Source organism: Lithobates pipiens, unplaced genomic scaffold (assembly GCF_037356315.1).
Source record: "Lithobates pipiens isolate NorthernLeopardFrog02 unplaced genomic scaffold, aLitPip1_a1.2 Scaffold_1, whole genome shotgun sequence".
NCBI classification, from domain to species: Eukaryota; Metazoa; Chordata; class Amphibia; order Anura; family Ranidae; genus Lithobates; species Lithobates pipiens.
Window position 1 is genome coordinate 225,190,461 of NW_027507685.1, and position 21,221 is coordinate 225,211,681.

General features: G+C 44.9%; 1 protein-coding gene across 1 annotated transcript in view; it reads left to right on the plus strand.

Annotated features, from left to right (window-relative positions):
• RNF5 (ring finger protein 5) overlaps positions 1 to 20,947 on the plus strand; it is a 35,189-nt gene extending 14,242 nt beyond the window's left edge. Inside the window, exons 2-6 of the mRNA XM_077483791.1 lie at positions 561 to 579; positions 10,333 to 10,445; positions 12,253 to 12,307; positions 16,054 to 16,171; positions 20,333 to 20,947. Coding sequence (XP_077339917.1) covers positions 561 to 579; positions 10,333 to 10,445; positions 12,253 to 12,307; positions 16,054 to 16,171; positions 20,333 to 20,427 — 400 coding nt within the window. The 3' untranslated portion in view covers positions 20,428 to 20,947. The remainder of the gene's footprint in view (positions 1 to 560; positions 580 to 10,332; positions 10,446 to 12,252; positions 12,308 to 16,053; positions 16,172 to 20,332) is intronic.
• Positions 20,948 to 21,221: the final 274 nt, after the last annotated feature.

The following is a 21,221-nucleotide window of genomic DNA, read 5'->3' on the forward strand; positions in this document are numbered from 1 at the left end:
ATCTCCATGTAGTTTTCTAGTAAAAAATACTTTTTTAAACAAAGTGCCAGAAAATGCTTGCTCTTCAAGTGGTTAATCGTTCGAAAATTAATCATGGAACCCCTAGCAACCTCTGGAGGAACCCTGGTTGACATGTTGGAAACCCCAGAAGATAGTGTGATTCTTTTCCTCTATGGCATGGTCATAATTGTTGTCCATCAGATAACACAGGCAGTGGCACTTAACTTTGGTCGCCTATATCTCACTACCAATTGATAAACCTCTTGCTGATAGACTCCCTGATGTTGAAAAGTTGCAGGCAGCCCTAATCTGCTTGTGTATAGACGGCTAGAGTCCAGTCTAGTATCCAATAGGGGGAGATAGCCTGCCACTGGCTATAACAGAACTGCAAAGATCTAATGTATATATATATTTTTTTTATTTTAAATGGAATAGCTGGTTCCTGGAACTTGTCTATTTCTAAGTTCTACTGTGTTAGATGTATGCTACAGTATATTTTAATTATTATTATTATGTTATTGCAGTGTTTCCGTACTGATTATGTTTGTCTTGTTTTGCAGCTGGCCATGTCTTCATCAAGTAAGTGTTTTATGCTTTTACTTGCCAAAGTTTACTTTGAATACGTTGTGGTGCAGTGCTATCTCTCTGGGCCCAGTTCACACCATAAAAACACAGTCCAGATGTGTCCCTGCATGCATGTTTTTGACGCATTCCGGTGCACCCCCCCTCTATTCCCTCACCTTAATTAAGTATATGTGCATTTTTTTTTTTTGTGTGTGTGCGTTCTTGATGTGTTTTACCGCATTCCAGTACGGTTCTGTGTAGAAAAAATGCAGCACAGTCTACTTGAGAAAAATGCACGGGATTTTGCCATGATTTTCATAGGTCAGCGACTCCAAAACCGCATCAAAAACACAACATGAGTTCATTTTTGCAACGGTTTCAATGGGGAGGTGCTTTACACCGCAACGGACCAATGTGAAGACATATATAGAATTTAAAATGGATGCATTTTTCTTGAGCTTTTCTTATGCTTTTTTTTATGCAAAAGTGCTTACAAAATTATTAAAAAGCCAAATATAATACAATTACATATTAAATATATATTTTAAAAACTCAGTTTCGGTCAAGTGTATCCTGAATTTTCAGTTTCGCTGCGCTAATACCTACTTTCCATGCGTTTTTTTTGATGCAGAAAAAAAACGCACTGGACTGCATGTGGTGTGAACCGGCCCTATGTGTGTAAGGTAGACATTTTGTCATATATTTGTTATCATTGCATTATTACACAAATATATGCTGCACAATCCATTGAAGAGCTGCTATACTTTCCGAATTGGCAGTTTCCTGCTGACCTGGTTGAAATTCAGGCTGTGGGTGGCCCTGTCGGCACCACCCAGCTCAACGAATTTCAACGAACTATTGTTGGCCAAACAGTGAGTTCATCCAATCGGCTGCAGTCACGGTTCAGGTATTCTGACAGCTACGGGTGCCGTATATAACAGCTGGCATTGCAGATTCCCTAATCCAATGCTATTTAGTCTGGATGGGCAAATCAAGTGATTTCTCTTGTTCGGCACACAGGGCAGAATGTGAGAACCTGCATGTGAATGGCCAGCTTTAGGCACAATTGTGCTTTATGGCACAGTAATAGTTCTAGTTCTTGGTGAATTTTTCTTTGGATGCGTTCCCTGAAAAAGAAATTGGGCCTTACAGTGTTGGCCAGTAATGAAGTGTATAAGTGACCTAACCTTCTCAATACTGCTAAATGTATGAGCCTTCAACCATGATCCCGGCACTGTTTTTTGATCCGGCGATTTTCTCTTCTGGTACAATATAATTTTTTTTTTTTTTATTGTAATAAGTATAACATTTTCACCAACATTGACCCACGTAGGGGTACAGCACAGTGGACAGAACAGAAAGGTGGGGGCAGGAGAAGTCCAATCAAAGAACTTTTATAAATGTCCATTGGGCGATCTAGTGGGATAAACCAAAGGTCACTAATGCCGCGTACACACGATCAAACAATCCGGTGGAAAAGTCCGGCAAACTCAAGTCCGCCAAACAATCCCCCCATGTGTAGCCTCCGGCATACTTTTTTGACCCGACAGTACGGCGGACTTAGAATTTCGGTTTGCACAAAAATTTGCACGCCGTACTCGCATTTCGGCGGACAATCCGGCCATGTGTATGCAAGTCCGCCGTACTTTTGAAATGAGCGGACTTTTCCCGCCCGGAGAAAAGTCCGCTCATTTCGAGCGGGTCTCCAGGTAGGCGGGGCCTGCGAAGGAGACGTCGCTGGCCCCGCCGCCTGGTATGGACTTAAAGGGGAACCCCAACGCCGAAAAAAATCGGTGTGGGGGTCCCCCCCAAGTCCACAACAGACCCTTGTCCGAGCACGCTGGCCGGCCAGGAAAGGGGGGCGAGCGAGCGCCCCCCCCCTCCTTAGCCGTACCAGGCCGCGTGCCCTCAACATGGGGGGTGCCTTGGGGAAGGGGGGGGCCGCGCGGCCCCCCACCCCAAAGCACCTTGTCCCCATGTTGATGAGGACAAGGGCCTCTTCCCGACTACCCTGGTCGTTGGTTGTCGGGGTCTGCGGGCGGGGGGCTTATCGGAATCCGGGAGCCCCTTTTAATAAGGGGGCCCCCCGGATACCGGTCCCCCACCCTATGTGAATGAGTATGGGGTACAACGTACCCCTACCCATTCACCTGGCGAAAAAAAAGTACAAAAAAAAACACAACACACGAGATTAAATACTTTATTGCACAGCTCTGGGGGTCTTCCGTCTTCGGGGATCTTCTCGCCGGACTCCTCCGCTATCTTCTTGTAGCTCTTTTGCTAGCGGAGGAGCCCGGCTTTCTTCCTCGCCGCCGGCCTCTTCTCCCGACTTCGGGGGTCTTGTCCCCCTCTTCGGTTCTTCTGCCGGGCCACCGCGCCTTCTTATAGCTCTTTTACAGGCGGTGGCCCGGTCTTCTGTCGCCGCTGCCGCCTTCCGTTCTTCTTCTTCTTCTCCTGGAGATGTTGACTCAACGCTCTCTCCGGCCACAATGCCAGGGACGCGCTGCGCGGCCACTTATATAGGGACAAGGGGCGGTGTCACATGGCTTTATGTCACATGGGTTGGTGTCACATGGTGACCCCGCTCCTTACGATGTCAGTCCCCATGTGACATCAACCCATGTGACCAACCCATGTGACATAAAGCCATGTGACACCGCCCCTTGTCCCTATATAAGTGGCCGCGCAGCGCGTCCCTGGCATTGTGGCCGGAGAGAGCGTCGAGTCAACATCTCCAGGAGAAGAAGGAGAAGAAGAAGAAGAAGAACGGAAGGCGGCAGCGGTGACAGAAGACTGGGCCACCGCCTGTAAAAGAGCTATAAGAAGGCGCGGTGGCCCGGCAGAAGAACCGAAGAGGGGGACAAGAGCCCAGAAGTCGGAAGAAGAGGCCGGCGGAGAGGAAGAAAGCCGGGCTCCTCCGCTAGCAAAAGAGCTACAAGAAGATAGCGGAGGAGTCCGGCGAGAAGATCCCTGAAGACGGAAGACCCCCGGAGCTGTGCAATAAAGTATTTTATCTCGTGTGTTGTGTTTTTTTTTTTTGTACTTTTTTTTTCGTCAGGTGAATGGGTAGGGGTACATTGTACCCCATACTCATTCACATAGGGTGGGGGACCGGTATCCGGGGGCCCCCTTATTAAAGGGGGTTCCCAGATTCCGATAAGCCCCCCGCCCGCAGACCCCGACAACCAACGGCCAGGGTTGTCGGGAAGAGGCCCTTGTCCTCATCAACATGGGGACAAGGTGCTTTGGGGTGGGGGGGCCGCGCGCCCCCCCTCTCCAAGGCACCCCCCATGTTGAGGGCACGCGGCCTGGTACGGCTCAGGAGGGGGCGCTCGCTCGCCCCCTTTCCTGGCCGGCCGGGTAGCGTGCTCGGACAAGGGTCTGTTGTGGACTTGGGGGGGGACCCCCACACCGTTTTTTTTTTTTTTTTTTTTTTTTTTTTTTCGGCGTTGGGGGTTCCCCTTTAAGTCCATACCAGGCGGCAGGGCCAGCGACATCTCCTTCGCGGGCCCCGCCTACCTGGAGACCCGCTCGAAATGAGCGGACTTTCCTCCGCGTGTGTGGGCGAGTCCGTTCATTTCGAAAGTACGGCGGACTTAGTATGCCGTATTAGTCCGCTGAAAAAGTGCCGTGTGGGCAAGTAGCCCGTTCGAAAATTCCGACGGACAGTTTGGCGGACGTCCGCCAGACTAAGTACGTCGGACAGACGGCTACGTGTGTACGCGGCTTTAGGGCCATCTAACAGGGGCGCCGGGTTGCAGATGCATTGGTTTACAGCAGAGGGTAATGTGTGTACTGGTCTATTGGACACCCCCAGCACAAGTCGGAGTGAGCCATCTGTAGAGATGTACAAAAAGGGGGAAAAAAAAGAGGAAACTTTGGACTCCAGCAACAGTGGCCGTCTGCCAATAAAAGTTTGTCGAAGGACTGAGGGTCACCCAAGGACAGAAGAGACCGAGGGCAGCCATGAGCACGGTCTCTGCAGTGAAGAAAAGAAGGAAGGGTGGGGAGAGAGAAAGACAGAAGAAGGATCGAGAATGGGCACAGAGGGTTGGAGAAGGACAAGTCTTGCAGGAGTGGATGGTAGGCAAGTTAGTTCTTAGCCCTTGTACACACGGTCGGACATTCCGACGGAAAACGTCCGATCGGACAGTGTTGTCGGATAATCTGACCGCGTGTGGGCTTCATTGGACTTTTTCCATCGGAATGTCCGACCAGCAAAGTTTGAAAGCTGGATATAAAAATTTTCCCACAACATGATCCGATCGGACTTTGTCCGATCGTTTGTAGACAAATCCGATCGGACAAACTGCTACGCAAGCTCAGATTAAAATCCGAGACCAAAGCTATTGGCTACTAGCCGCAACGTAGTCACGTCGTAACTAAATTACGTCATCCCGTTACGAACTATCGGATTTTCCGACAACTTTGTCCGACCGTGTGTATGCAACACCAGTTTCGGGCAAAATCCGATGGATTTTGTTGTCGGAATGTCCGACCGTGTGTACAAGGGCTTGGCGACCCAGGCTGCTCTGGTGTAAGGTGGGAAGAGCGTAGGACCACCAAGGTGACCATACTTTGAGAAATTTGGAGTGGGAATCATTAAAAATACTTGACTGACGATTTTATCTTTTATGTAAAAGTGATCAGAGAAGCTTTGAAGAAGCTGGATTTCTTTTACAGACACTTTTACTGATGGTCCTCCCGCTGTGTGACATTAGAAACCTGGAAGTGACAAGGATTTTGTCACTTTTCTGGTTTTAGTTTGTTGTGTACAAACCGGTACTGGCTTGTGAAAGCATCTGATGAAACCAATGTTGGTTTCAGATGCTTTTTGAAGCCAGAGGAGAGATATAAACCCCAGATCTCTTCATAAAGAGGACCTGTCATGGCTTTTACTATCGTAAGGGATGTTGTTGACCCCTTGTAATAGCAATAAAGTTGAGCAAAATATTTTTAAAGGAACTGTAAAAAACAAAAAAAAAAACCTAAATGTAAAAAAAAATGAGGTGACCCTAAATCAAAGATGAACATGCACGTACGCAGATGCAAACAGCGATCGCACCACACATGAGAAATCGATTTGAACGTCAGAATGAGAACAATATTTCTAGGACCAGATCTCCGGTGTAACTCAAAGGTGAGCAACTCTTATTCAGGGAAGTTCTTGTTGAATCAGCATTAAAATCATGTGTTTGGTTGTACTTGCAGAATAAACTTGTGTGTCCTGTAACACTGATAAGCCAGGTGTGACTCAGGTGACATAGTTGCCACCTTCAGTATCAGGCTATTTATTTTCTGGGTTCTCGAAGAACAAGCCCAGCCCATAGTGATCTGTTGGGAGGCTCTTATAGAAGGATTATGAATCCTCAGTGGTGACGCTTGTAAATGGAGACACCATGCACTCTGAGACCGGCCACGTCATGTATTGCTTAGTGTCTGCTCTTAGGATATGGTCAGGTTACACCATAACAACTGTGCTGGCACCACAAACAAAGTTCTTGCATTGCTTTGAAATGTGAATTTAAGGATTAGTGTAGACAGGAAATTTGCTGCTGAAATGCATTTGTGAAATATTTTTGCAGGATCTGGAATGTGGAGTTTTTACATTTGGAATAGGCTTGTATGGAGCTGTGCGGACTTGTATTTTTAGGGCTTTTGTCATACATTGTGGTAATTTTGTTTCTACATGCAACATGTCCTGTTCTGCTGTGTTGGACCCCAAATTCATGAATAAATACCGTCCTACTGAAATGTTTTGGCAGCGACACACAGTGGGTCTCGTAGCTCCATACACTGTGATATTAACTGAAAGGAAACGCATACATTGGAGAAAATAATTATTTAATCCCCTGCAGATTTTGTAGGTTTGCCCACTTATAAAGAAATGAAGGGTTTATCATTTTTTATCATAGGTGTATTTTAAATGATAGAGACAGAATATCAGCCAACAATCCAGAAAAAACAAATACCAATATTATAAATTGCGTTGCAGTTCAGTGAGTAAAATAAGTATTTGATCCCCAAGCAAAACATGACTTAGTACTTGGTGGAGAAATCCTTGTTGGCAATCAGAGGTAAGACGTTTCTTGTAGTTGGTGACCAGATTTGCATACATCTCAGGAGGGAATTTTTTTCTTTATTTTTTTTCTTTAATTTCTGCTATAAAACATATGCAATTTAAAAAAATTGGAAAATCGAATTTCTTAATAAATTTAGGCCAGTATGGATTCTGCTACGTATACCGCTAAGTGCATATTTATTGGTTTATGTGAATTTTATAGCGCCTGGAAACTATGGGATATATACTAGAATTTTTATGTATTCTTCCTTTTTTTTTTTTTTTTTTTTTTTATACTAGTAATGGCGTCAATCAGCGAATTATAGTGTGACTGCAAAATTGCGGCAGACCAATTGGACACTAACTGACACGTTCAACACTTTTTGGCAACCAGTGACACTAATGCAGTGATCAGTGCTAAAAATATGCACTGACATTGTACTAATGACACTGGCTGGGAACATCTGGAGTGATCAAAGGGTTAACTGTGTGTACAGTGTGGTTGCTTTTACTAACGATATGGATTCTAGTCACACACATTCAGGAAGACAGAATCCAACCCTCCCCCCCCCCCCCCCCCCAGAACAGGGACCTGCCTTGTTTACATGGGCAGATGTCCGTTCTGTGATATTGAAGATCGGCAGGTCCTGGAGGACATTGAGTGCCCGGCACCCACAGATCGGCTTCTGCGATGAATATTCATAGCAGATGCGGTACGTGCACACCCCCTGCAAGCAAGGTGGAAGTCCGGAGTCGCATATCTATACATGGTCCAGCGCACAGCTAAACTGCTGTAGGGTGGTCAGCAAGTAGTTAAATAGGGTGTCCCAGGAAGGGAGGCCCCCTTTTGGGTTTGGCAGAGATGGAGGGTCCCTCGTGGTGTCTGAGAAGGGGCCTCCAGTCATACTTCCCCCTCACCATCAGGCCGTATCCCAGTGGTGTATGTAGCCCCCCTTCAGATTGCATGCATCACATGGTGGCTCAGAGATGGAGGCGGGCTGCTGACGTAATTATGCTTTGGTGATGTCACCTCCTGAATGTCTATCTTATAGTAAAAGCTCACCACAACTGCATGCATTACAAACGGTTGTGGTATGGTCCCAATTACTTAAAGCGGTGTTCCCCCTGGGAAGAAAAAAAATAAGTCGGCAGCTACAAATAGTAGTAGTATACAAAATAAAGATACTTGCCTGTCCAGGGAGCCCGCCATGTTGGCACCCCATCCGATTTACGGATCGGCTGGTGGGTGCTGCCGCCGATCGCCGTAGGGGAAGCCAGCAGTGAAGCCTTTTTGCTTCACAGCCGGCTCCCTACTGCACATGTGCGAAGAATTCTGCGCTTTCGAATTGGCTCAGCGGCAGGGGAAGGAGTAGGGGGGTGGCTGAACTTCTGAGGGAAGGCGCTGTCACCCAGAAGCGTGGCGAAGGGTACCTGTCAAAAACAGGTCCCTGTTCCCCACCTTCCTCCTGAAAGGTGCCAAATGTGGGGAGAGAGATCAGCAGAAGTTCCAGTTTTAAATGGAACTTTGCTTTTAAATGGATTGCTGTTGGCAGCGGTTCCATCTGCCAAACGCAATATGTACTGAACACAGATCTGCCTGTATAAAGAAGGATGTCAGGAATGACCAGGAGGTTTAGCACTGTACATGCTCTGCAGGCAATGTATAAAAAAAACAAAAAAAAAACTGCTAGAAGCAAAAATACGTTATCCAAACCTTTCATGTCTCTTCTGCCCAAAAAAAAAAAAATCTATGTTCTAGCAATATTTTATTGTTTCACTTTAAAGTGGAACTTTGCCCATAACAACTTGATAAAAAATTATTCTTTAGCGAAGGACATACATTTCACAGTAACAATTTATGCTACTCGCGTTAGTGTGCGCTGTAAATTGTCTCCACCATTGCTCCTGTCTCTTCTCGCTGGAGGATGCCATTTTGCTGAAGCCAAGAGCCCCCTGAGCATTGGTAAATCTTTAGGCTGTCAGCAGATTTACCTCTAAATGTTTGGCACAGTGCTGAAAAATGAAGAGCAACTGAGCATGTGCAGAGCCCCGGGAGGACATCGTATGACGGAACATGAATGGCGGGGTCAGGACGCTGATGCCATCATGCTGTCCAGGATTGTACTCGCATACAAACTACAGTGGCTGGAGACAATTTGGACACACATCAATGCCTATCATACATATGAATATCGTGGCATGATTTACTGGTGATTACCTGGCAAACTTGCTAAAAAATATCTCTGATTCAAGTATTGATTACAGAAAGGAGCAGCTGCTGGTTTATAATTTGACCAGCTATTGGATCTGGTGAGTAAGTTTGGTACGGCTGGTGGAGGATCACATTCGGTGCTATTGTCACAAATTTATCAGTACACAAGTTTCACTGCATGATCGCAGATTGATGCGTGAAGAATGAACGTTTTTTTATATATATGTATACATATATACATTTTTTTTACACGCACATGATTTTATTGATCAGTTTTCACATTTTTTTTTTTTTTGGGTTTACTTTATCTCTGTTCATGCACTATATATTTTTTTTGTCTTTGGAGAACAACATTTATGGACTTTATTATACACACAGAAATTGCAAAAAATATATATATATATATATATATATATATATATATATATATATATATATATATATATATATATATATATATATATATATATATACACCGGTAATAATTTTTTCATTCGTTTTGATCAGCGCTGCTTTATTACAATTTTTAATTGGAGCAGCTGTGATCTACAGGCTATCAAGTATCATCTTTTTTTTTTTTTTTTTTTTTTTTTTTTTTTTTTTTTTAACCATCTCGTTTTAGAAGTCTTTGGAGCTATATTGTGTTCCTGATGTGCAGACAGTTAATTGCTGGGTTTTAAACAGCATAAGTGCTTATTTTTAATGTTTTTCTTATCTATACCTGAAAAAGTGAGCAGCCTAAAGTGATCTATCAGGACTTAATTTTCTGACTAAAGTTCCACTTAAAGGTAGCAAAGGCAAAAGCTGATTATTTATTATAGCAAGCCAGGTTTCTTTGGTGTTTGTAATTGGCTTGGAAAAAAGACCAAAGCCTGCTCAGTGGAGTCTGTTCTGATAACTCACATTCTAATGTTTCATAATTTCATAGTAAGGTTGAATAAACACACCAGTCCATCCAGTTCAACCTGAGTGTCTACAATTGTACCTATCCCTGTACATTGCACACTCGCATCAGTCCCTACCCTCAAGCAGCCCACAATCCAAGGTCCTCATTCATATACTAGGGCCAATTTTTGGACAGAAGCCAATTAACCTACCTGCATGTCTTTGGATTGTGGGAAGAAACCGGAGTACCTGGAGGAAACCCACACAGACAAAGGGAGAACATGCAAACTCCAGGCAGGTAGTGTTGTGGTTGGGATGCGAACCAGCAACCCTTCTTACTGCTAGGTGAGAGTGTGAACCACTACATCACTGTGCCGTCTAATGTGTTTGTTTTATTCTTACAAGACCGGTGTGTGGAAAGGTTACTGTGTTATAGAATATTACATAAGTTCTGGGAAACTGAGTCATGACATGATGATTTCACACTCTACACCAACACTGAGAAGCCAAACCATTACCCCTTTTCAGAGCTGTGCAATCTTTAAGAAACGTTTTGTAAATGCTCCAACTTCTCTAATGTCTCTGTATTTGTCCTATTTCTTGCTTCTAGTGGTTCGAAACCCGACCAGAGCGCCAAGAGTGTCCTGTGTGTAAAGCGGGCATCAGTCGAGAGAATGTCATACCAATATATGGCAGAGGAGACAACAACCAGCAAGACCCCAGGTGAGGCACAGAAGGGAGCTATGAGTCTGTCCTCCTCCTGCAAAGTGACACAGACAGAAGGGATCTGAGTCCTCTTTCCTCTCCCTCCTTCCTCTTTCCTCTCCCTCCTTCCTCTTTCCTCTCCCTCCTTCCTCCTTCCTCCTTCCTCTTTCCTCTTTCCTCCTTCCTCTTTCCTCTTTCCTCTCCCTCCTTCCTCTTTCCTCTCCCTCCTTCCTCTTTCCTCTCCCTCCTTCCTCTTTCCTCTCCCTCCTTCCTCTTTCCTCTTTCCTCTTTCCTCTTTCCTCTTTCCTCTTTCCTCTTTCCTCTCCCTCCTTCCTCTTTCCTCTCCCTCCTTCCTCTTTCCTCTCCCTCCTTCCTCTTTCCTCTCCCTCCTTCCTCCTTCCTCTTTCCTCCTTCCTCTTTCCTCTCCCTCCTTCCTCTTTCCTCTCCCTCCTTCCTCTTTCCTCTCCCTCCTTCCTCTTTCCTCTCCCTCCTCCCTCCTTCCTCTTTCCTCTCCCTCCTCCCTCTTTCCTCTCCCTCCTTCCTCCTTCCTCTTTCCTCTCGCTCCTTCCTCTTTCCTCTCGCTCCTTCCTCTTTCCTCCTCGCTCCTTCCTCTTTCCTCCTCGCTCCTTCCTTCCTCTTCCCTCCTCGCTCCTTCCTTCCTCTTCCCTCCTCGCTCCTTCCTTCCTCTTCCCTCCTCGCTCCTTCCTTCCTCTTCCCTCCTCGCTCCTTCCTTCCTCTTCCCTCCTCGCTCCTTCCTTCCTCTTCCCTCCTCGCTCCTTCCTTCCTCTTCCCTCCTCGCTCCTTCCTTCCTCTTCCCTCCTCGCTCCTTCCTTCCTCTTCCCTCCTCGCTCCTTCCTTCCTCTTCCCTCCTCGCTCCTTCCTTCCTCTTCCCTCCTCGCTCCTTCCTTCCTCTTCCCTCCTCGCTCCTTCCTTCCTCTTCCCTCCTCGCTCCTTCCTTCCTCTTCCCTCCTCGCTCCTTCCTTCCTCTTCCCTCCTCGCTCCTTCCTTCCTCTTCCCTCCTCGCTCCTTCCTTCCTCTTCCCTCCTCGCTCCTTCCTTCCTCTTCCCTCCTCGCTCCTTCCTTCCTCTTCCCTCCTCGCTCCTTCCTTCCTCTTCCCTCCTCGCTCCTTCCTTCCTCTTCCCTCCTCGCTCCTTCCTTCCTCTTCCCTCCTCGCTCCTTCCTTCCTCTTCCCTCCTCGCTCCTTCCTTCCTCTTCCCTCCTCGCTCCTTCCTTCCTCTTCCCTCCTCGCTCCTTCCTTCCTCTTCCCTCCTCGCTCCTTCCTTCCTCTTCCCTCCTCGCTCCTTCCTTCCTCTTCCCTCCTCGCTCCTTCCTTCCTCTTCCCTCCTCGCTCCTTCCTTCCTCTTCCCTCCTCGCTCCTTCCTTCCTCTTCCCTCCTCGCTCCTTCCTTCCTCTTCCCTCCTCGCTCCTTCCTTCCTCTTTCCTCTCGCTCCTTCCTTCCTCTTTCCTCTCGCTCCTTCCTCTTTCCTCTCGCTCCTTCCTCTTTCCTCTCGCTCCTTCCTCTTTCCTCTCGCTCTTCTTGTCCTCCTCCTGCAGGGTGACACAGACAGAAGGGATCTATGAGTTGTCCTCTTTCCGCCTTCCTCAGTCCTCCTTCTCCCCCACCCCCACAGAAGGGAGCTATGAGTCTGTCCTCCTCCTGCAGGGTGACGCCTATGGAAACTATGCGTTTGTCCTTCTTTCTGTAGGGTGACACAGAAGGAAGATGCTACTGCCTCGTGCCCTGTAACCCTCGTCTTTTTACTAATATATAAGACTTTTGTATTGTGACAAATTTGTCACTTTTTTTTTCCCTCCTGTTTCTCAGGTTGAGGACTCCTCCAAGACCTCAAGGACAGAGACCAGAACCAGAGAACAGAGGGGTAGGTTGTTTGTGGTAAATCAAATGCCCTTATTTCATTTTTAAATTGTAATTTGTGTGTTTGTATATTTCTTAATTGTATAATGTTCTCGCTCAGTGTAGACGAGCATCTCCTTTACTCCATGGTCTAAAACCATCCTGAATCTAAACGCATTGGTTTTTAAAGTGATATTAAATCTCTCATGGCTTACTTGTACGTACAGGTAAGCCTACAATAAGGCTTACCCGTAGGTGCAGTAAATATCTCCTAAACCTGCACCATTTAGGAGATATTTACTAAAGTAGCAGCCAGTGACGTAATGGGTGCATGTGCATCGCACGGTTAATGGACGGCAAATGCAAACCACCTGTAGAAGCGTTTTTTGAGCCCAGTGTGCATGGACCCTAATGCTTAGTACACAGGATGAGAAAATTGGACAAGAAAAATATATATATATATATATATATATATATATATATATATATATATATATATATATATATATATATATATATATATATATATATATATATATATATATATATATATATATATATAATTTTTTTTTTTTTTAAGCAATCGTACTACAATCTGATCATTAGTACACAGCTTTCAAGAGCCAATCCTGCAAAATTATCCGACGATATGCGCACGGACATTTGTCCCATACAATACCAGGGCAAACAATTTTCGTTTTAATCAGTACAGCATTCATCCAAAAAAAGTGACCAGGGCTGTGCATGCTCGGAAACAAAAGAATACAATACATGACATCACTTCCGAGGTTGTATTCTGTCCTACGAGAATTTTTGAAACTTTAGTAACCTCTTCATTTTCAGTAGGACACTAGTATAGTCGGTTCACATATCTCCGGAATGGTTTGTACAGGAGTCCTGTGCATCTTTCGATCTGTTTCAGGGCCAAATTCAGACAAAAATGTTGTCCCTGAAACGGAGAACAGGGACGCCCTTGTCCCTTCTGAGAGCTGCACCCGGCAGCAGTGTGAACCCAGCCTCAGTCTTGTTGATATAGAGTCAGTACCTGTTTGTAGACATAAGGTGGCGCTGTTACTGTAAAATGCATTTTGGCATAAAAGAAAAACATAATGAACTGGTCTCCTTTGCATAGAACAGATTTAGGTGGCCTGTGTTGGAATTATAAGTCCCAATTTTCTTGAGTCCTACTGCAATCAGATTAGGCAGATAAATGCGCTCATGCCTTCTTTTTTTTTTTTTTTTTTTTTTTAACGAAGATTTTCCATTCTTCAGCAGGAAATCCAAGTCTAAGTAATATCTACTATATTTATGTACCCAATATCGCTAGCCTCTGTCCATTTTACGTTTCTATAAGTATTGTCTTGGTTTGACTTGCATCTATGTAAGTTGTAAGACATGAAGGACTTGCATAAACTAATGTTCACTTACTGCATCTCACACACACAGTATATTCTCTCATAGATTGTCTGTAAATGAGGTTGATTCAAGGAACAGGAATATGTTTTGGATTTCACCTTTTATTCTGTATGCCCCTCTGATAGCACAATATCCTGCCTCTTTTGTATAAATATGTTTTTATTCACGTTTAGAGCAACTCTGCTACTAAAATATAAAGGTTAATAAATGTGTCCCTGGCAAAGAATAAACTAAATACTTTCTGCCTGAAGACGTTTCAGAAACCTGCACTTTAAAGAGTGTCTGTCTGCTGTCTCCTCCGCTGTGTTCAGTAGTTTCTCCTACCAACCCCTTGTCTCTACTGTGTCCTATACCGATTTGGGATCGGTGGGAGCAACCACTGAGTGCAGCAGGGGACACAGGAGGTCAACCCCTTTGGAAGTGTTGGTTCTTGAAGAGCCTATAGGGAAAACGCTACTTTAACGTTTTGTATAGAGTAATGGAGGGTTTATTTTCTGTCACCTGTGTCCCATTAAAGTGGTTTTAAACCCTTACAGACCACTTTGACCTACAGGTAAGCCTAGATTAAGGCTTACCTGTAGGTCCATGAGATCTCTCCTAAACCTACATGGTTTAGGAGCTATTTGAAAAAAGACAGGCACCGCTGTCAGTAGAGCGCAGGCGCACTGAGCATGCTGCCACTAATGGCATAATGCCGTTAGTGGCGGCTCCCGTGCGCGGGAGTGACGTCATCGCTGCTATGTGATGCATAGTAGCCCATTATGCTTTACCTTTGCAGGGAGACCAAGGAAGTAAACCCATCAGGGTTTACTTGCTCTTTAAGGCGATTTCCCTTCCTGTCCCATAGCCAAAACAGGAAGTGAGCTAAAATACCTACAAATTAAGGGAATTCCTCGGGGACCGCTAGGTCACCGGAACTAGTTTTCTTTTACCTTCACTTTCGATAATGGTAAACAAGGCAAATCGAGAGGGGGAATCTCCCTAATGGGGACACAGACAGCAATAAAAACGTAATAGGTGTTCTAATCCAGCTCCACTCTATCCAAAACTAAAAAAAAAAAAAGCTTTCCCTTTTTGTTACTTTAACCGCTTTGGCCCCAGAAGATTTTACCCCCTTCCTGACCAGAGCACTTTTTGCGATTTGGCAATGCGTTGATTTAACTGACAATTGCGCGGCCTTGCGACATTGCACCAAAACATGTACATCCTTTTTTTCCCACAAATAGAGCTTTCCTTTGGTATTTGATAATTTCTGCGTTTTTTTATTTATTTTTTTTCATTTTTTTTGGACTATAAACAAAAATAAAGCGACAATTTTTTTTAAAAAAAGCAAAATTTTTTACTTTTTATTTATAATTTTTTTTTTTTTGCTATAATAAATATCCCCCAAAAAGTGTGTGCTAGGGAGTGATTCTAACTCTGGAGGGGTGGGGGGTGGGCTACCACTGACATGACGGAGGTCACAGCTCCCGATGACAGAGAGCAGTAGATCCCTGTCATGTCATTAGGCAGAACGGGTAAAGGGCATCTCCCCATTCTGCGGCCCCATGACACGTTTGCCGGGATATCGGCAGACATTAAATCCGCGAGCACAGAATGGAAATGCACACTAGCCCCGCCATTTAAAAGGGACGCACAGGTATACCCATTTGCCCGCCGCTGCCATTGTGCTGACTATATCAGTGTGCAGCGGTCGGCAAGTGGTTACGCTTCAACTCTTTCTTTTATAGTCGGGCGAGAAGCAGGAAAGGTAAGTATTTACTAGGGGCAGCACAGTGGCTTAGTGGTACGCAGCACCGAGGTCCTTGATTCAAATCTTGGTCAGGACGCTTCTTTTAGATGCTCTGGCTTCCTCCCCAATGCCAAAAAATTGCTGGTAGATTAATTGTGTCCTGTCTAAAATGGGCTCTTGCATGAGATTTTACTGAGCATGCCCAGTTTGATGAGCGGTTTGGGTCCCCAGGGAGAAAAGCACTATGGAAATATAAATTATTGATGAACATAATTAAGTTTTTAGCATAATAATACTTTTTTTTTTTTTTTTTTTTTTTTTTTTTTTTTAAGGGTCTGTTCTATTTCAGTTTACAATTTATTTTTAGACATTGTATACTACACAAGGTACAAGCTTTGGGGTACAAAAAGGAGCCGATTTCTAGAACTTTGTCAAAATGTAAAAAGTGCACCAAGCAGTTATGATCCTGGATATAATGCTGGGCTCTGTTGAAGAAGCAGCACTGTGTTGCAGTCAGTAAATTTTGCTTTGTGACTTTGCTGTGAATATACTCTGCAGCATTTTGATTTGAATACATTGTGATGACTCCAGAATGACAACCATGCAATATGCTTTGTACACAGGGTGTTCCAGGGTTCACAGATACCGGCTTCCACATGTCCTTCGGCATCGGAGCATTCCCTTTTGGCTTTTTTACAACAGTCTTTAACACTAATGACTTCCAGTCAGCACCACGTGTAGGTAAGTAAATCTACAGCTAAGCCAATGCCGACAGACGGCATGTCAGACTTCTGTACAGACACCGCTGCTCTCTATGTACAGGCTGCTGACAATCTCTTGGCTGGTGCAGGAGAATTTTAAGAGTTCTGTGAACAGTAAAGCAAGTCATACAAGCATTGATTGCTCTCATATAGGTGAGTCAAAACGAGACTCTCTGAAGAAGCAGTGGTCTCTCTGTAGATTTCTGAGCTCTCCAATCAGGAAAGAGCAAGGACATTTTTATTTTTTTTTATAGATTATTAGCTTGCACTTTTAACCAATTGCTCACCGCCCCATAGCAGATTTGCCGCTACAGTGCAGCTCTCCTGTGCAGAATCGCATATCTATACACTTCCTCCTGCAGGGGGTGCACCACTTCTGCTGAGATTATTCTGAGCAGATGCTGATCTGCAGGTACCGGGCATTGGATGTCTGCCGCCAGCTGTCGGGCAGAGACTCAGAATGGGGTTCTGCCTATGTAAACAAGGCAGAGCTCCCTTCTGATGAGGGAAGGGCTGGGTTTTGTGTCCCTGCAAATCCATCACTTCCCTGAGTAAAAGTAGCACATAAAAACACGCACAGCTAGGCGCACAGCTAACTCTTTGATTGCCCTAGATATTTAACCCCTTCCAGTATATTGCCCATACTTTATAGACACTATAACTTTTGTAAAAACCAATAAATATACGCTTATTAGGATTTTTTCTACCAAAATATGTAGCACAATACATATTGCCCTTTAATTTATTAAGAAATTCGATTTTCTTTTTCTTTTTTTATTGCACATGTTTAGAAGCAGGAAGTAAAAAAAATTATTTATATATATATATAACTGCAGAGGTGATCAAACACCACCAATAGAAAGCTCTATTTGTGGAGAAAAAATAACCTAAATTTTATTTAGGTACAGCGTTGCATGACCATTTAATTGTCAGTTTTTCCGTATTGCAAAAAGTGGCCTGTCATTAAGGGGGGTAAACCTTTCAGAGGTCAGGTGGTTAAAATTAATTCCATTCATTTTTTTAACTTTTCGGTTATTAAACACAATAATAAAAAAAAAACAATTCTGTATAAATTAAGGTCAAAACGTACTCTGTTATGTCTTTGGTAAATAAAAAAAATCCCCAATAGGTGTATATTAATTGGTTTGTGTGAAAGTTATGGCGTCTACAAACTATGGTATATACACTGGAATCTACACAGCTGTAAACGCTATCCTGTAATGGCGGCGTGAACAGCGACTTATAGTGGGGCTGTGATAGGGTGGCAGGCGGTCTGGTGCTAACATACACTATCTGGGAGGGTCACTGACATCACTATTGGCACAATACAGTGATTGGGGATAATACTGTACACTGACATTGTACTAATAACACTGGCTGGCAAGGGGTTAACATCTAGGGGCAATCGAGGGATTTACTGTGTGCCTACCAATGTGTAATGTGCATGATATGTGCTGCTTTTACTAAATAATCTGGCTGATTTTTCTCCCTGCTGTTCAGGGAGAAGAAACAGGCAGATTGCTGTCCCCTGTACACAGAGTTCTGTGTGTTTTGTAAACACAAAACTCTGCGTGTGATTGGACACAGCTGATCAGGTTTTAGCCAAAATCATTGATAAAATCTGCTGCCAAACATGTGCCCTGTCCAGTCACATCACGGTTTGGCAAGGGGGCTCGCTCCCCAAACCCAAGCAAGTCGACAATATACATATACGTTGCTATGCCTGCACCTGCCACCTGTTCTTTGTACATTTTAGGCCGGGTTCACACTGGTACAACAAATGCTCCAACATTGGGAGTTCATGTCACATGACCTGTGAAAATCAATGTCTCCCTATGGGAGCCGTCTTAGCTGGTCCGACACAAGTCGGTCCAACTTTGAAAATGCTCCCTCTACTACTTTGGTCTGACTTTGGTCTGACTTTGATCTGACTTCAGCCAATTGAATTTCAGTGAAGTAGGATCGCCATCTTAACTGATGTGACTTTGGCATGCGACTTGTTCTCTGAGGCTCTTGAAGGGGAACTCCACGCCAAATACAAAAAAAACAAAAAAAAACAACTGCATGGGTTCCCCTTCAAGAGCATGCCAGGACATTTGTTCTGGTGTAGATTTTCAGGGGAATCCCCACGTGGGAAAAAACTGTCGGGTCCCCCCAGCAGGACAGGAAAGGGGGTGGGGAGGAGCGAGCCCCCCCTCAACCGTACCAGGCCACATGCCCTCAACATGGGGGGGGGGGGGTGCCCTCAACATGGGGGGGGGGGGGGGCCCACCCCAAGGAACCTTATTCCCATGCTGATGGCCATTGGTTGTTCGGGGTCTGTGGGCGGGGGGGTATAGCGGAATCTGGATGATTGCAGCCCCCATCCCTCCCAACCTATGTGAATGAGTATGAGGTACATTGTACCCCTACCCATTCACCAAAAAAAAGTGTCAAAATAAAACACACTACACAGGTTTTTAAAGTATTTTATTAAGGCAGCTCCGGCATCTCTTCCGACTTCTTCTCCCCTCTCCTGCTCTTCTCCCTCTTCTGGCGATGTTTTCTGCCTCTGGCGGTTCTTCTCCCCTCTCCGTTTTTTTTCCCCCTCTGTCAGCTGCCTTCTGCCGGGTCTTCTCCGCTGTGTTCTCCCTCTGTTCTTCTTCCGATGTTGACTCAACGCTCTCTCCTTCTCTAAAGCCCAGATGTGCGGTGTTGCCACTACTTACGTTACGGGAGCACCATGTGACATCATCCAGAGGCCCCGCCCATTTTGACGTCACCACCCGGGGCATGATGGGCGGTGACGTCATAAGGGGCAGGCCTCCGGTGACCCTGCCCTATGCCAATATTAGTAATGCCACACCGCTCGCCCAGCATTAGATCGAGAGAGAGCGTAGTGTCAACATCGGAAGAACAGGGAGAACACAGCGGAGAAGACCCAGCAGAGGGAGAAGAACCGGGGTCTAGAAGACATCGGCGGAGACGGGAAAAGAACAGGCAGAGGCAGAAGACGTCAGCAGAGGGGAGGAGAGATCGGAAGAGACGACTGAGCTGCCTTAATAAATGTTTTGTTTTTGTGTGTGTGTATATATGTATGTGTGTGTGTGTGTGTGTGTGTGTGTGTGTGTGTGTGTGTATGGGTAGGGGTAGGGGCACAATGTACCCCATAATCTAACAAGGGGTTCCCCCACCCTATGTGAATAAGTGGGCTTCCAGATTCTGATAAGCCCCCGCAGACCCCGACAACCAAGGCCAGGGTTGCCGGGTAGAGGCCCTCAACATGGGGACAAGGTGCTTTGGGGTGGGGGGGGTACAGGGCCCCCTGCCCCAAAGCACCCACCCCCCCCATGTTGTGTGGCCTGGTACAGTTCAGGAGGGGGGTGCTCGCAACGACTCCAACCTGAAAATCCATACCAGACCAAAGGGCCTGGTATGCTCCCCGAGGGGGAACCCATGCTGGTGTGTGTTTTTTTTTTTTATTTTTTTTTTTTTTTTTTTTTATTTACATAGTTACATAGTTAGTCAGGTTGAAAAAAGACACAAGTCCATCCAGTTCAACCTTAAAAACAAATAAATAAAATAAAAAATAATCGTACAATCCAATTTTATGCCCACAATTAATATATTTTTTTACATTGTGCGTGGAGTTCCCCCTAAAGATTCATACCACACACAGTGCCTGGTATTGTCGAGGATCAAAGTCTGATCCCTGTTCATTGAGGTTGGACACATGTCATACCAGTGTGAACCTGGCCTTGCTGTGAGTGGTTGGCAGGTGCTTAAGAAGTTGCCTCCGATCAAGGCCTACCTTAGGCAGGCCATAGACGAGTCAAAATCTAGCGGTCTATTGATGGAAAAATGAAAATGCCACATATGATTGTGCCATCATTTTGTTTTGTTTTTTTAAACAAAATCCAACATGTTTCAGGCACTTTCAGCTGCGGCACGGAAATTTATGTAAAAAACGAAAGACCATGAATTTTTATTCGGTTTTCGACTGTTCTTTGGCCCTTCCTTACATGTTGTCACCTACCCTAAGCAATAATAAAGGGAGCAGCTGATTTGTTGCTAAGAGATACAGACTATTCCTCAGTTGTAGAGAAGTTCCATTCTCAGATTATTGATTAATCATTTTTCCTTGGTCTCTCCTCATTTGTAGATACCGGCCTCCCCCAGGGCAGGATGTTTGGGTTACCCGACTCTCTCTTCCTCATCATTGCTGCCTTCTTCTTTCTCTGGTTAATCAGCGTTTGAAGCCTGGGAGCGACTTTCTGACTCGCCAGCTGTAAGGCCTTATAGCCATTCACAGTACATCATTCATCGGAGACGCCGCTGAACCACTCGTCATCCCATCCCCTGTAAACACTCCCCTCGGTCCAGGCGCTTTTTACTCCATATATTCCCCACTCCAAATCCATCTTCTCTTTTTGTACGGCACTTTATTACGATCCACTCCAGTGACGAGTCACATTTGTAACCGTTACATTTTTATTTGACGATTTGTAGCCTTCTTCCTGTTTTTTGCACATTGTAAATGTTTTGAGATGAAAATTCATGGAGATCCAGGATAACTGTGGACGCGTAATATGATTCATTTCTCTAATGGTGGACATGTCCCGGCTTCTTCTACTTCCAGGAGTATCACCTTCTTTAATTAAAGGATAATTCTAGGACTGTCCAGCTTGTTTAGGTCCAGCAGGTTTTAGGGCTGCTAATAAGCTCATTGGGTAGCAGAAAAATAAAATGGTGATTAAATGGGAGGTGTGATGGACAATGTTGCGTGTATTTCCTACTTGGCAAATAATGATTTCCATCCCCTGTTCACATATGATTTTTCTTGATATAAAAAAAAAACCCCACACATCAGAATTGTATTTCTCAAACGATCTTGCATAAGAAATGCTTAAATTGTCTCACAGCAGCCAATCAGATTTGCACCTATACCACAAAATTCTGTTTCAGTACAGGATGAAGTACATACTCTCCTAGCCCCCTACCTTACCGTGTTTTACTAATTTGTTATAAAGTTCAGGAATCTCATTTGATAT